The sequence below is a fragment of the Polistes fuscatus genome, unplaced genomic scaffold (assembly GCF_010416935.1).
Source record: "Polistes fuscatus isolate 324 unplaced genomic scaffold, CU_Pfus_HIC Scaffold3, whole genome shotgun sequence".
Classification (NCBI taxonomy): domain Eukaryota; kingdom Metazoa; phylum Arthropoda; class Insecta; order Hymenoptera; family Vespidae; genus Polistes; species Polistes fuscatus.
This window is the reverse complement of record NW_025113107.1, coordinates 15,707,263-15,723,785: the sequence shown is the minus strand read 5'-3', so window position 1 is coordinate 15,723,785 and position 16,523 is coordinate 15,707,263. Positions and strand designations below refer to the sequence as shown.

Here is a 16,523-nt window from a genome sequence, read left to right as displayed (position 1 = left end):
CCTAGTTTCATTTTAGTTACTAGCGGGACCACCAGTAGGCGAAAGTAGGTAATTAACGCGATAACGGTACAATACTATCAAAGAATGCAGTTACAACGATACAATACCATCAAAGAATGCAGTTGTGAACAGTACAACTATCAAAGAGTACAGTATTCTTTGATAGTATATGATAATTTGTTTATTCAAACATTGACAGGAATTACTCATTGTTAAATAACGCGAATAAATATTGAAAGATAAAGATATTATAGAGATAATATAAATATAATACTGATAAGTATAAAATAATATAAATATAAATAAATTAATAAATTAAAATATTAAAAAAAGATACATAATAATAAACATAAATATAAATATAAATAAATAAATAATATTTGTGATGACTTCAAGAGTAAAATTTAGCTGCAATATAAGAAGAGTGCATTAGTGCATTAAAATAATTGTTAATTAATCAATAGAAGCGTCTACTGTTGTCTAAAAGCTCGGAGACTACGATCTATGTACCGTCCTCTTCGAAATCCACCGTTGAAATGAGACATTGTCCTCTATCAAATTACTTTTATTGAAAGTTGTTTATATGACTTTCCGAACGTTGCGCATGTGTATAAAGAGAATCTTACACCTAATACATAAAATCTAAGATTGTAACGTTCCGATTTTAGCATTTTTATTGTTTTTATGTAATTATTTAACCGCTCCTGCGCAGTGGTGAATTCGAAGGTAAAATACTAAAATCAGAACGTTACAATCTTAAATTTTATGTATTAGATATATAATTCCCTTTATACACATGCGCAACGTTCGGAAAGTCATATAAACAACTTTCAATAAAAGTAATTTCATAGAGGACAACGTCTCATTTCAACGGTGGATTTCGAAGGGGACGGTACATAAATCATATATTACGATCTTTTAGACAACAATAGACATTCCTATCTATTAATTAACAATTATTTTAATATTCTAATGCACTTTACTTACATTACAGGAAAATTTTACCCTCGAAGTCATTACTTTTCAGCAGCGTTAAAATAATTATATAAAAATTAAGATATTCATCGTACAGACACATGAAACATAAATTTTGTCGGCATACACTGCATTTTATGAATGCAGGCTTCTTACACGCACACGTTTATTTCAAATCGTCAGAATAAAAAAGTAAGTTGTGAGCTTTTATGTACTTCTGTATTCCTTGAATTTTTGAAATGTGATGATATAATAAAAATAAATTAATATATATAAGTATATTTAGGAAATCTAATAAAGTACTTCATTAAAATTTTAAAATGAAGTGTAAAAATTAAAGAACATTAAATTATGCCTAAATGAAATAATTATTTTACAAATGTTAGATTATTATATAAAAGCATTAAAGAAACTTGTATTAATGGTGAAGGTAGCTCATTATACGCTACCTTTTTTATTTTCAAGCTTAATTAAAATCAATACTTATGATATATAAATAAATAAAAAACAAATCTGAAAGGTAATGAAAAAATAATTGACAATAATCTTTTCGTATCTTAATCATTTATAAACGCAATATAATAATAATAATAATAATAATAAAGATAGGAAAATGTTTTTCATATCCTTCGCATAATTGTCATGTTAGTCGAACCATTTTGATTATTTCATAAAGTAAATTGTCCTATAAGCGTTTTTCTTTTTTAAATCACAAAATTCATATAAAAATTTTGTATAATTTCGAAAGTGCACTGTAGACGTATTTACAATATACGTACGTCTTCATTATTTCCCTAAATTTAATCGATAAGGGAAATACGGCAATTAACACTATCTAATCACCAAACCAGCAATCCAGGAAGATCATGGATATTTTTCGTAAGAAAAACTTGGAAGTACTGAAGGAGTTGTTACTGCTGTAATTCTTAAGAACAATATTATAATTCTTAAGCATGTATAAATATATATATATATATACATATTAGTTGTGATTTACGGCAACGATCAGTAGAAAAACATAATTAAATGAAGAAGGGAAAAAAAATGATGATAAAAAAAAATCGCCTAAATTCTTTGGCGTCACAGACGCAGCAGTGGTATTTTCTTCAAATTCGAAGTACTTAAAATTCGATGATATCACACAACGTGCGTTACACCGGATTGGAATAAATTTAAACCGTTTCTACCCTCGGTATCCGTAGATTCGATTTGTTCTTTAAGCAATTCTAGTTCCCTTATACCGGATACGGTAACCTCGTACTTGTGAGCTACCAAACTACGATAAAAATGTATCGCAAAAGCGAGGAAGATTATCAATACTGGTATCAGCACTATACATGCCGACCATGCGGCAACTTGAGAGAAATCGTAAAATTTAACCCAACAGAGAATCGCTATCTCTAATAAAAATAGAAGTAAACCAAGTAAAGTCGAGAACGCCCATGCTACTTCGATGTACCAATGGAGACGTTCGTGCGGCGACTCGTGTACGAGACTTATACTGTGTAAGTTGCAAACCGCTTCAATATTCGGTAGAATACACGTTGATATCATCAGCGCCAACATGTGAACAGCTACTAGTAACGTCGTACAAACTGCGAAAGCGATTAACATCTCTGAAGGAACTTTAGTATCAGAGTTTAGTTGTACCTCCACCATAGCGACCTGTTGACAATTATATTCGTTCATCTTTATTGTCCTATGTCTAACAATAAATATGATTTCATCTACGTTAAAAAAAGATAAAGACTATGAGAAAAATATACAGGGTATCCTTAGCTGAAAAGTCTACATTGCAACGATTTCGATATTTTTCATATCATTAAAGAACAAAGGGGAGATATCTAAGTATTTTTTGCTTGCAGCTGTAACAAGACATTCTATATACTACATGATAAGTTAACATAAACTATAGTCATACCATAGCGAAACCCGAGAGCAACGCCGAGGTTTTGCTGGACGCTTTCAGTTTCGCTCTGCTTAGCTGCAATTTTCTCCATGAGAGGTAACCCGGCGTATGAAGGCCATCACCTGACTGCGACATCTTCGACTGATCAAACGAAAGACATAGAACAATAAACGAAAAAATTCATTCGTTCGGAATGGAATGTATGAGCAGAATTTATTAATGACATATTATTAACATTCCCATTTTGTATTTTTCGTTCACGTTCGATTAACTTTGACTACTATCAAGATAATCGACGTATCGTTTGCCTATGTGACAAGAAGTGCAAGAGGCTCGTAAAGAAGCATGCAAACATACCGAAAGTCGTTATCAACGCCGGTGCGAGGTACTTGCCAAAAGTCCCGCGTAGGATAGAAAAACCAATGGGGATGCTGAACGAAAGAAACAATAAGAATGAATGATATTAATGAAATAATTGATCAAAAATAAAAAGGGATTATCGAGACGCTTGGAAATCTGGCAAGAATGAAGACGAAGTGTGATAAAGCAAGTGAAACGAAAATTACATCGAATTTTACATTTATCTATCATACGATACAAAGATTATGCGCGTGTGTGTGTGTGGCGTTAATTCAGCAGTGAGCATTTTGAAATTATTTTATTTTATCCAAATTTCTGTGAAAAATTGTTCTGTATTTTAGTATGGATTTCTTTTATTATCTTTTCAAAAAGAAAAAGGTGCATATTAAATGAAAATAGATTTGGATCGGTGCAGAACTAACACATCGTCCTTGCTTCGTTATGTTATACTAATTATGAAAGTATGCGCTTCATGAACGATTATCAAGATCGTACGAAGGCCTCCGAGAGGAAACCGATTTAAGATCTATGCGAATATTTGCTACATCAAATAGCGAAACTAGACCGAATTTCGAAACACAATTTTCGTTGTATGTACAAATCTCGAACACGAAAGATAAGAAAATTAATTATTATCGCATAATTATGTTTTAATCAAAGCAAAAAACATTTTAGTTTGAAGATTTTTTTGTTCGTACGACCACCGATAGTAATTTGATAAGTATCGCTTAATTAAAATTTCTTTACACGTTTCAAATGAACTCAGACCCCTCGCATAATATGATGCGTTAATAAATGATGATAGAAATGTTAAATAACATTAAAAATAATCAAAATATAAAAGAGATAAGATAACGTGGAACCTACGTAAAGTAGGAACAATGACAAACCTGAAAATCGTAGAACCTCTTGTGGAAACAATGTTCATTAGCGTTTCGTGTGTGTAAATGAGCCACGTTTACGTGGATAGGTAAGTGGGAGGAGGGGTGTCCGGTTCCGTTCTCGCCACCAAACACTGAATTGCGTCCAGTACTCGTTGACCATACGGACATTAGGCTCGATGATTCTTCTGCGTCCTCGATCCACTCTGTAACATACATCAGATGCAATTTATTTCTTAGAAGAGTATTCTAATATCTTATAATTTATTAATAATGAAAGAAAAATAAGAGGAAAGAAAATAAAAAAAAAATAGAAAGATCTTGGTTCATCTTTTACGCATGAAAATGATATACTTTTATAATCGTTAAACAAGGTTCTAGTTGAAAGCACATGTTCATAGTCAATTGACTCGCGCAGCTGATACTTTAATAGAGACGCATAACGTTTACGCCTCGTTACGTAGATATTAAACACATACAGTAAATCACAAAAATATTTACACATCTTTTCAATTTCAAAAACTTATAAAACTCCATCAAAAATATTTTTAAATTTTTCTAATGAAAATTTGAAACAATTAGTATATACCATTGAAATACAAAAAAAATGAAGGTAAATTGTTGAATTATGGTAGCCTTTCTTTTTACAAACATTTACTTGTTTTATGTTATAAATACCATGAAAGATTAAATATCAAAGAATTTTTTAAATCGTGATGAAATTTTCAGTTGTACGTTATTATGATGATTGTATGCTACAAAAAAAGTGTTGTTTATTTCTCCACTTTTCACGTACTTCTTGTAACACGTTGATTCTTCATATCTGTTTAACAATTTACGCTTTTTTTTTTTTTTTATTTAAAATGTAGACAAAAATCGTTCGATATGAGAAGACATCAGAATATTTTTGTTATAAACTGTACAGAATATTTGTCCCGTACGTTTGCCATTAATCTCACATATTTACGTCGATCGATTTGTTCTTGAAACATCTAATGATAGTCTAATTGTTACAATTGTTCAGAAAAATAGATGTTCATTTTTTAATGTATTTGTTTTCATTACTTTTTATACAAAGTTTCAAAGTAATATGCTTATAATATCAGAAATATGCAAAGCTTATTTTCTTTTCTGCAAATAATAACTTCCTCAAATAACTGATATTTGAGTAATCGATATATAGTCGATTTTAAGTAATGTCAATCATTTCTAATACGCATTTCTTGTGATAGTGAGTTTCTTTTTTCTCTTCTAAAATTAGAAACTTGTTATTATTTCTTATGCTTTACAGAAACAGTCTACGATACAAAAACAAAGTACATCTGCCTTTTCTACGAACATTGCGAATGTTTATTATAATATTATCGAAGCGAAACTTCTTTATAGTCGCATTACGAATGATTTTTCAAGATCGTCACGGAAATTGGAATAATACGCGAAAAAATGTAATCACGGAAATGTAAAGAAAAATATAACCGGACATGTGTGGTTCATTCAACAAAGCGAATTTTTAATTTTTAATCAAAATTCGGCATTTTTAATGTTACTGTTTTGTTTCTTTTTACTTTACGACAGTAATAATTACGATATAAATATTGTTTTATCGTTATTTACAATTTGTTTTATGTTAATAATCCAATTATTTGCAAAAATTGAGTTCAAAGATTTAAACATTTAAATGATTATATATTTGTAAATAAAATATAATTACTTTCTCTTGTACTGAATTTCAAATCAAAGAAATTTCATTTCTACTCGACAAATACGATATTGCATATTAAATTTTTATTTAATTTGATATATAATATTATATTAAAAATATTAACATTAAAGAAGCTTGATTACTATCTCATCGGTTAAATAAGATTTAACAGGTTGTATCGTTTATGACAGCAAATATATATGTTCGTATCACTCAAAGTGTTGAATGGATAATACAAAAATAGTATATTGGATCGATTTGTAACGTTGAAGAAAATTATGCATGCATTTAATCGGTCGTTGCTATGACATTCTAAACCGTTTAATATTGGATTACCAACGATTCGATGAACATTTTTTCAAGGCATCTAAAGTTCGTACATACAAGCATTCGTCTGCATATGCTATTTCATAACGAAAAATTCCAAAGGATGAATTTATCTTGAATAATATCAATTTTTCTCAGCCTTCTTCGTTTTATACACATAATCACATATACCGGATGAATGAAGAGATATGATCAGCTTAAATTATTCTATTAATTTGAATAAACCAACAACAGATTTGTTTATCTTCTATAACAGGTTTAAACAGAATTTTTAGATGATTATAATACATTTTTCATTAATTATTCTTATTTAGGAATTTGCAAGAACTTTTTCAATTTCTTTTTTGTATAGACAAGTTAATAATTTATTTACAATTATTTTTTAGCGAATATTGAAAAAAATTTAGTAAGAATTATACACAAAAATTTGTTTATCCATCTGAACTGAAAAAACATTTATAAGGTATTCTTTTTGCACGCTACGCCTCAAGGATATTGATAGATCAGTATTGATCGTTATCGATTAGATCTTTTTTACATATCGTTTCTTAACATTGTTAAATAAAAAGAATAGACAACAAATATATCTTTTAATAAACCTGAGCAAAATAATTGCATTCTGTAGTTCAGAGAGTAGTATATAACCCGATAAAAAACAGAAAAATACATTGACATAAATATCAGCGTAAATGCGTGTACGTGTTCGCAAGGACAACGTAGAAGGACGATAGATTTGTGTCAAAAACACGTGAGAGCTAGAAAACGTTTTCCAATCTTCTTTTGTCACTTTTATGCTAAAGCTTTAAGCGTTGACACAACCACTAAACTTTAGTCTTTAATAATATGAACGTTGCCAATAACACTAAAAATACAAAGTGAAAATAAGAAAGAGAAAGAGAGTGAGAGAGAGAGAGAGAGAGACAGAGATGGAAAAAAGGATACATGTGTGTGTATGTAAGTGAGCACGCTAAATGGCACCTAACTTTTCCTTAACACCGGCTCGTGTACCAAATTAAATCACGATTAAAATGGTCCAAGAGCTCTTCTCTATCAATGTTGTTCAATCATGACGACACCCTTAAAAGATCATCGATTAAATATTTCAATCAAAAAATCGTCAAATTTGTAGAAACGAATTAAACACGTTAAACAACGATTGTATATTTTATTTTCAATAGCGGAACTGCCAGCAAACCGTTTTATGCGAATACTTGTATGTATATATTCATATTTACTATCTAGTTATATCGTATAAGTGAAAGATCAACAAGATTATTAAATACAATTTTATGATTCTAAATTAACTAAGAAAATATTTGTAAAGAACATCGAGGAAGTAAGATAAATATTGATTAGTGATTGTTTTTTGTAAATCTACAACGAGAAATACAAATGTATATAGAAAACTATGTTTAGTAATAATAATACCAAGAAAGCTTACTAGGTTATCTTGAAAAAATATTATAACATGTCAGCGTACCTTGAACCCAATGACCAAAGGCTGCAACAACGATTCGTCGTGTTTCTTCATGGCATCCACGAATTCGCTTCTTTCTTTCACACGTTTCCACGTATACACAATATACAAAAAATAAATCCAAAGAAAAAAGCAAAATTCGAAGGAAGGGTTAGGTATTATTAATATGAAAATTGATTGAAAATAAGTGGCACATAAATAACACGCGATCGACTTATTTTTTTACTACATTTCATATCCTTCTTGAGAGAAAAAGAAATATATAATGTTATGAAAGAGTGGAACAATTCTAACGCCGAACCACTTACTACAACAGATGTTGACATACTGAAGGATATAAAACCGCTCGAGCGCATCGTGCACCGAATGTTGCCGAATGCCAACGAAGATGGTCGAATTGGCAAACGAACTCGTGGTAACCGGCGAATCGAAACACGAGTTGAAGCATTTCGCGTTGGACAATGCGATCTTGTCGTTTGATGCATTTTCTCGCGGTCAACAATGACCAATTATGAATTGCAAAGATGCTTATAGTTTATCAATGATTATACAAATCCGGTTCTAATGAAACATTGGAAAATCGTAGTTTCTTGGAAATCTGAACATGTGTATGCTAGCATAAGTACTTGTATATATACATGTAATTACATACACATGTTTTTATATATTACATAAATAGCAATAAATTGTACACATGATAATAAATTATTCAACGTTAAGAATTCAAAGAAGATTTTTATTACTATGCCAAAGAACATATATCTAACAATAAATAAGTTTCCAAGACCAGCAATGCTTCTTCGCAGACAAAATTTAACCATGAAAGATTGTACGTATAACTGGAAAATTATATACTTATATTTAAAGAATTGAAAAATATCTATTCGAATATAAATTTTTGATTATATCGAAGACTTATTAATCTTTACAAATTTTGTTAAAAACCAATCGTTTAACTAGTCAACATTTAAATAGTCACATTCATTTAATATTACATATGAAATTGTTTTCAACTTAATATACAATATTATATAAAATATAAAAATGAAAGATCTTGTGTGTTTTCAATTATTATCAAAGTCTGACTTTGTGACTTCTCCGTTTAATACATTTCATGGTATTGTATACGGTGAAAAAATAGTGTTTTATGTTAACATAATGCATTTATTATTTAAAGTATCTACCTAATTATATTTATTAGATATAATTCATAATATTCACCAAGATTTATAATAAATTTTTCATATAATATATCTGATACATAAATTTCATGACTCATCCTGCTTAAATCAATACAACATAAATTTGATTAGTTACTATTATATAAACTAACTTGTTATTTGCTGATAATTTTACTGGAATAATTTTATCTTTCTACAAAGTCTATTTCGTATTTAATGTCCATCCAAACATTAACTGACAATTGTATAAACAAAATTGGCAGGATAAAAATATCCCAAGCAAATTGTGTAATAATTTCGAATAACTTGTCCAATTTATAAGAATTTTCATGAAATAGTCAACGTTTCTTATTCTGTTTTAATATTAATTAGAAAATCATAATACAAATATTATTTAATTTTCAAATTACGAATAATTATTAAGAAAATTACTTACACTACCACTTCACACGATTGTATTTCTCTTGGAAAGGTAGCAGCAGTTCGTTGGACGTGTATGTTAACGAAATCGTAATTTAGTTGCATTCTTTAAAACTAAACTCATATATGAAGTAACTTTATGTATAAAGTTTATTGTCCATTTATTAATATTCACTCTTTTATTCAGTATAGTATAAAAAGCAGCGATAAAAGGTATAGAAAATAATAAAAGAGTAACTTTAAAAGTCACAAAAGTTTCACTTGCATAAAAGACGTGTCAGCAGAATAATATTAGTTCTGAAAAGAATATAAGGTTTAAGAAAGAATTTCCCCCACCATTTTTCAAGCAAGAATTTTCTTCAAGTTGTAAAAGCTTATACAAGCTTACAAAGTTAACTCTTAGTGTTGTGAAAATAATAAGCAGAGAAAGCAATCTACCGCTATGATTGCGATTACCGAACGTTACCGAACGTTACCGAACATTACCGACTAATACCGAACTATACCTGTCAAAACTGTAGATCACAGGTGATTATGCCACTTTGTAAATACATAAGGTACGCGTCATCTTCATGAATAATTAAATAAATTCACTAAAAAACAGGCTCTTCTAAAATACTTCTTTCATACGATTTTAATCTTTTCCTCATGAATAATCTTTTCAGTTATCGACTAATAACTTTTCCTTAAAAATATCTTCAAAATGGCTTTATTATAATGAATCACGATTGTTCAATTTTTTAGGTATCATCCGTTTTTTACATCAATAAAAAAGAACGAATGAAAAATTAAAAAACGGAAAAGGTATGGATGACAAAACAGGTTTGAAAATACATTTTATATTAACATTTTAATGAGAACGATAGGAGAATAAAGAACAAAAAATATGCTTTATCGAGACATTTTAATATTTTATTATTTGTTTTCATCTAAATTTCTGAATAGTGAAAATTGAACGCAAAGTTTACTGTTTCTCGTGCAGATGGCAGTAGTAGTTCGATGACGTGTAAACTATTTAGTAATATATACGAAATAATTTTAATTCAAATTTCTTTGAATATCTACGAATTAATTAATTCTACCTTCGTTACATAACACTTATATTGACTTACCGTAAACATTAATTTTTTTTTTAGTTAATATAATTCATATATAATAGCGTCTACTGTGTTATTTAAAATTGCATAGCGTGTATGACAATGTAAATATTAAAAAACATTAATTTTCTCAATTGTTTTTCTAATCTTAACCACATTAGCTTCTGAACGACTTATATGTATCTGCTATTTTAAAATTTTAAATTTTAATATCATATACAAATTCAGCAATCGAAAAACTTCTTATTTATATAGTTTTATAAAAATGACGCATATAATAAATATTTTGCATACAATATTTGTCATATATAGAAGAGGGTATTTAGAATTATTTAATTTTTAAAATTTTATTTTAGTCCGATCATAATTGATAGATTCGTTTATATTTATTTTATATCTTATCATTAAATAATAATACATATAAGGTTATTAATTAACCAAGGTTCAAGTTGAAAACGTAGAGTAAGCATTATGTTTGCAAAAAGAGAATCCCACCATTCTTAATCTCAAATGAGTTGGAAGGAGTTGTATAGAATATTTCTTACTTGGAGGATATTAAGTTTTCATGCTCAACGTTCGCTTTTCAGTTGGCCATCGACTCGCGTCAAACATCAATCGTGTTACAACGGTTTTTATTGCCTTTCTCTTCTCAGATACTTGATTACAGGTGAGTAGATTTAAGGTGGTAGACCACATCCAGTTATATATCATTTCTTTTTTTTTACGCGTCCTCTATGTAAATTACACAAGAAAAAATTAAAAAGAAATAAGAAAGAAAATAAATTAAAATCAAAAAATGGTGATATTTTCAAGAACAATTTCTTGATCATTTATTTTATTAAAATGTTTGTTATTCTTTTTGCTCTTAAACTGAGAAAAGAAACACGAACGATTCTTACACGAACGAAAGTATTTTCTCTATTCATTTTATTTTTCTAGATTTCTACATTGATCTTAATTACGCAGAAGCTAGAAACAATAATAACTATGTCGCAATCATTGAATTTGCTGGACAATCAACGATTTGCATTGATGAAAGTAAGCTTATGTTTATTTTTATACTAACGTAAAAAATTGACAAAGAAATGGAAGAAAGTTCTTCCGTGTTTTTCTTTTACTCTTTCTCTATCTCTTGCTCTCTCTCTCTCTCTCTTTCTTCCTCTTTATTTCTTTCGTGAACCGTTAGCGTATAATTTAAGTAGAAAATAACATAGAAACGCTGACATCAAAAAGATATATTTGGATTATTTAAACCTGTTTGATATATATACTATCGTCGAATTGAATCTACTATAATTACGCGAACTGCCGCTTTCATTTATATTTAATAGATATTTCAATACTAAATACATGTTGAATTCAAAATCAAAAGAAAAATCATCATTTCACATATTCGTTGACTTCAAAAAGATTTCTTTCCATATAGAAAAGAAATTATTCATTCGGCGTAAAACGATTCCGGATCGAATAAGAACGATAAAATATTGCTTCATCATGATTAATCCAATAAATCGATTGTAAAATATTTTTTTATCACCGTTGGTTTATATTTTTTTTTGCATAAATTAAACTAACAGTTTATCCGTTATATAATCTATATATATAGTCTGATAAAAACAATTTATGATTTAAGAATTATAAAAAATTAATAATGCTACACAGAATTAATACGACCTAGAAAATATTAACTTTTTATTAGAAGTAAACTAATTAAATTGATTAATGATTTTAAATAATCTCGTTCCAAAGCCTTCGATTACTTTTTTACTAGATTATTCATGAGAATAAATTATTTTATACAAACATTTGGTTATGTTTCTTGATAAAAAAAATGCTAAATAAAGAGGCTATTTACGTATTGAATTTTTTCTAGAAAATGCAAATCAGAAACTTACAGAAGAACAAGAAAAAGAGTGAATTAAAGATTTGCTCATTGAAAAATATTATCAATATTACATACAGATCAATTAGATTGATACAATATTTTCATTAAATGATCTATTTTAGTTTAGAAGAGTCATGGCTGATTCCCTGCAACCCCATCACGATGATTATTTTCTTATTCGTTGGTTAAAAGGTAAGGAATATTCTATTAATTGATAAGCTGTAAAATCATTGATAAGAAAATCAAATCGACAATTGTTTTGAATAATTATAATAATAAAAATATATAAATCAGAATGCACATATTTGCTCATTAAAATAAAGATCTAATTGGGTCAATTTAATGACTTTAGTGATATCAGAGCACTAAACAAAACTTTTAACATGAGCTGATTTATTATCGCAATGGAATGTACTGCGTAATAATCAATCATTTTATGAACTATCGCCTTTGAATACTGCAATGGCTCGTAATTTCAGTAAGAGTTAGGCTTGCTTGTCTTTTTTCTTTCATCATCATCAATTTTTCCTTTCTAGTCGTGATATCGCCTTTACACTTAATTCAGAATTTCAAATTTAATTGAATCCGTTGAAAGGTTTTATTATTAGCTGGCAGCTCGATTCTACCATTGCCATTATAATTCATATCCTTTTATTTCATATAGTAATTTTACCTGCTTTTTTCGCTGCCATGAATCATGACTTCGTTACAACCGATATAAACAACGATGCATTCTGTCGATGCGTCACGAAATATAGTCATAAAAATGTTTTTCAATAATCCTCGAAATTTAATATCGATTTTAGGTGACTTTCATAGAATTTGACTTCATTAATGCTCGAACTTATTAAATAAGCAAGAAATTAATATAAATTCTTTGAAAAAAGAAATTGTACAGAATTAATAAAATTTATATTAATTTTTAGCGCGAAACTGGGACGTTGATGGGGCTGAGAAAATGCTGAGAAACGTGAGTACGATATAAATTCTTCGTTATAAACATAATTAGGTTGATTAAATAACTTTCTCCTTGGTTTTTTATTTTTATAAGAAATGAGTATATTTATCTAAAGAAAATAGAAATCAAAATTAAAAAAAAAACAAAAAATATCTCTTTTTATTTAGTCATTACAATGGCGAAAGCAATGGGAAGTTGACAAGATAGAAGAATATAATGAACCGGAAGTGATGAAAAAGTATACCCCACATGGAATATGTGGATACGACAAAGAAGGTTCACCAGGTATATAATGCATTATGAATCTTTTTATAAATGAAACATTATTAGCCTCATTATATTTATATTTCTAATGCATTGTTCTAGTTGTCGTAGTAACTTTCGGCGAATTTGATATTTACGGATTACTTCACGTAATTACAAAAAAAGAGTTATTAAAATCTTTGATACAATACTTGGAATATTATTTAAAGATATGCAATGAACAAGCTAAAAAGCATGGCCATCTTGCTGGAAAAGTTACAGTTATCTACGACCTAGAAGGATTCAATTTGAAGCAATTTTTGTGGAGGCCAGGTAATTCATTCAGGTAAAATCGTGAACTATCTATGAGAAATAGAAGCTTACGTCTTACTTAAATTATCCTTTAAATTACATCTTACTGTAAGTTATTAAAAAGTGTTTTTTTTTAATATGTATATTGATGTATGATTAAAAAACATTATTATCATTTTTCAGCTGCTGAAATTATCTTTACCAGCCTTCAAATATACGAAGCAAATTATCCAGAAATATTAAAAATGTGTTTCCTTATTAACGGTACGTTAGCTAAATTACCTAACATTCCAAATTATTAATTTCTTCATATAAAACATTATCAATTGATTTTAATAATATTTCCATAGCCCCGAAAATGTTTTCTTTTGCATTTTCCATCGCCAAGAAATTTTTGAACGATTATACAATATCGAAATTAAAAATATTCAAATCAGACCCCACGAAATGGGGACCCGCGATATTTGAACTAATTTCACCCGATCAAATACCTGCACATTATGGAGGCACTTTAAGAGATCCCGATGGTAATCCAAGACTTAGAACAAAGGTAACAACAATTTCGTTAATATTTAATTTAATACTAATTGTTTTATAATTAACATTTACCTTGTATATTTTTATATTTTTTGTATAGCTTTGTCTAGGTGGAAAAATACCAAAAGAAATGTACCTAAATAAAGTAGTAGAAAGTGATGAATCTTTGGAATATACTACCGTCATTATTCGCAAAGGAGATAAGATAAAACTTAGTTTGGATTCGTCCGAAGAAGGATCTGTTTTAAGGTATAAACTTATTACAAAAATATATTTAACGTAGAATGAAATACCATAGAATATTGTTTTTACAGTTGGGATTTTCGCACGGAAGATTATGATATTAAATTCGGTATTTTGAAAGAGGATGCATCCGGAATAAAAACTGAAGTCGTACCTATTACAAAAGTAGATGCGCACATATTAAATGAGACTGGAGTTTTAACCTGTGAAAAATTAGCTAAATGTAAGTCATTGTAATTACAATTTTATATGCTATCATACTGTATATTCATATTTATTTTTTTGTAGATTTCGTCATCTTTGATAATACTTACAGTATAATGAAAAATAAAAAAATTCATTATTGTATTCGCATGTTACCTCCGGAAGAATTTAAAACCACAAATGCCATAGAATAACATGCGAATATTAATAATAACAAGTAAAACTATAAAATTATATATAAATGGTAATGGAATCTCGTTAGTGTATTAATATAAAATATTCTTAAAATAAATTTAGAATATGTAATGTATATAATACATATACATTAGTTTAATATTAGAAAATGTTAATTTTGAACTTTTTATATTAATTGTAAGTTAAGAATTTTCACTCTATTTTTATAATAAAGATAGTGTAAAGAATTAAATTAAATATAATAATTCATTCCGTGATTTTCTTTTATAAAATAAGTAATGGAAAAGCCATTATCAAATAAAAAAGAATATTTTTAATTATAGTATCAACAATTTACTTGCAAATATCAAACATTTACTTAAGAGAATATTCAATACTTTTTTGAATTATAAAATAATGGTACCATATATATAAAATAGACAATTTTAATCATCTTTTTCTGTAAATAACATATCAAGAAGTACTTCGCTTTGGCATTCACTACCTTGTAAACGTTTCTGAGTTCCCCATAGAGCCAATGTTGGTAGCACCTTCAATTGAGTTTTATTATCTTTACGAAATATGCAATTAGGATCTTTCCAGCTAAAAAAATAAAAGAATAAAAGAACACATATTTTTAAATCATAATATATTATATTTATCATAGATTCTATGCATAAAAAAACTTCATGAAAAATAATTTTATATATTTACAATGCTCTATCTCCTACTTGAACCTCAACAAAATGGGATTTCTCAGGGAGTGTTTTTAATCCGGCTTCTATAAATGGCTCCGCTGGATTAAATTAATATTATTATTTATTAGAGAATAATATAAGATTATTAAAATATTTTTGATAGAAATGAAACAATAGAAATAAATTTATTTAGATCTATGAATCAAATGGAAACTTACAGTACATTATTGAACTAATGACTCTTACAAAATAGGTTATGTACTTTGAAACAAAAGAACAAAGTACAAAATGTTTTACCTTCCACACAATCGGGACACCAACTTTGACCATTTTCAAGCTTTGCACCTGTATATAAAACAAAGACTGGTTCTTCAGTTTTTAAATTTTCAAAAAATTTCACAAAATCATTGTATCCTTTAACGTGGTGACGAATAGTCATTTTTCCTTCTTCCTTTTATTTGTAAGAACAGAAAATCTTCAACTCAAATAATGTTATTTTATCGGTAAAAAGATAAAAGAAAAATCAGCATAATCTTATTGTAAATTGAATACGTTTTATCAATTTAAATATACCGATAACGAATCTATTGTTTCAAATCCACTTTTTAATGTCTGATAAAGTAATGACTCGCGCATGATAGACTGCAAAACTTAAAGAAATTATTTTCGTAATATATAATAGTCAGTATATATATAATATGTTTTAATATAACTAAATATTAATACATAAAAAGTATGTAAATAAATATAATAAACTTTTATTATTTTTTTAATTTAAATATTAGTAAAAAGAATAGCATTGCGCAGGAGTAATCGTAACAATAGTATTTCAATTTTGTGTATATTTTATATGAACTGCCGTCATTGTATCTAAATATATTTTAACTTAAATTCGAATCGAACAAAGGTGCATATAATTACTTCGAAAACTTTCTTATTT

The 16,523-nt window shown here is 28.0% G+C and overlaps 3 protein-coding genes across 7 annotated transcripts; 1 reads left to right on the top strand and 2 right to left on the bottom strand.

Moving 5' to 3' along the window:
• Positions 1 to 1,570: 1,570 nt before the first annotated feature.
• Positions 1,571 to 9,346, bottom strand: LOC122519690 (calcium release-activated calcium channel protein 1). 4 transcript variants are annotated; one of them, XM_043639324.1, is made up of 4 exons: positions 9,249 to 9,346; positions 4,135 to 4,331; positions 2,897 to 3,025; positions 1,571 to 2,640 (listed from the first exon to the last, which is right to left on the bottom strand). In XM_043639324.1, the coding sequence occupies exons 2-4, from the start codon at positions 4,294 to 4,296 to the stop codon at positions 2,113 to 2,115; spliced, it is 819 nt and encodes a 272-aa protein (XP_043495259.1). In that variant the 5' UTR covers positions 4,297 to 4,331; positions 9,249 to 9,346; the 3' UTR covers positions 1,571 to 2,112. The 4 variants fall into 4 exon arrangements, with proteins under 4 accessions (XP_043495259.1, XP_043495261.1, XP_043495258.1 ...); XM_043639326.1 differs by lacking the exon at positions 9,249 to 9,346 and adding an exon at positions 7,635 to 7,778; XM_043639323.1 differs by lacking the exon at positions 9,249 to 9,346 and adding an exon at positions 4,480 to 4,645.
• A 142-nt stretch (positions 9,347 to 9,488) lies between these two features.
• Positions 9,489 to 14,981, top strand: LOC122519689 (SEC14-like protein 2). Of its 2 annotated transcripts, none has more exons than XM_043639322.1 (13): positions 9,489 to 9,760; positions 9,977 to 10,036; positions 10,917 to 10,996; positions 11,269 to 11,367; positions 12,337 to 12,406; positions 13,141 to 13,184; positions 13,340 to 13,457; positions 13,539 to 13,748; positions 13,911 to 13,991; positions 14,078 to 14,277; positions 14,365 to 14,513; positions 14,579 to 14,730; positions 14,796 to 14,981. In XM_043639322.1, the coding sequence occupies exons 4-13, from the start codon at positions 11,317 to 11,319 to the stop codon at positions 14,903 to 14,905; spliced, it is 1,185 nt and encodes a 394-aa protein (XP_043495257.1). In that variant the 5' UTR covers positions 9,489 to 9,760; positions 9,977 to 10,036; positions 10,917 to 10,996; positions 11,269 to 11,316; the 3' UTR covers positions 14,906 to 14,981. The 2 variants fall into 2 exon arrangements, with proteins under 2 accessions (XP_043495257.1, XP_043495256.1); XM_043639321.1 differs by having other exon boundaries at positions 9,489 to 9,789.
• A 218-nt stretch (positions 14,982 to 15,199) lies between these two features.
• Positions 15,200 to 16,243, bottom strand: LOC122519345 (thioredoxin domain-containing protein 17-like). The gene is made up of 3 exons (XM_043638729.1): positions 15,881 to 16,243; positions 15,600 to 15,681; positions 15,200 to 15,488 (listed from the first exon to the last, which is right to left on the bottom strand). Exons 1-3 carry the CDS (start codon positions 16,020 to 16,022, stop codon positions 15,332 to 15,334), a joined length of 381 nt encoding a protein of 126 aa, XP_043494664.1. The 5' UTR covers positions 16,023 to 16,243; the 3' UTR covers positions 15,200 to 15,331.
• Positions 16,244 to 16,523: the final 280 nt, after the last annotated feature.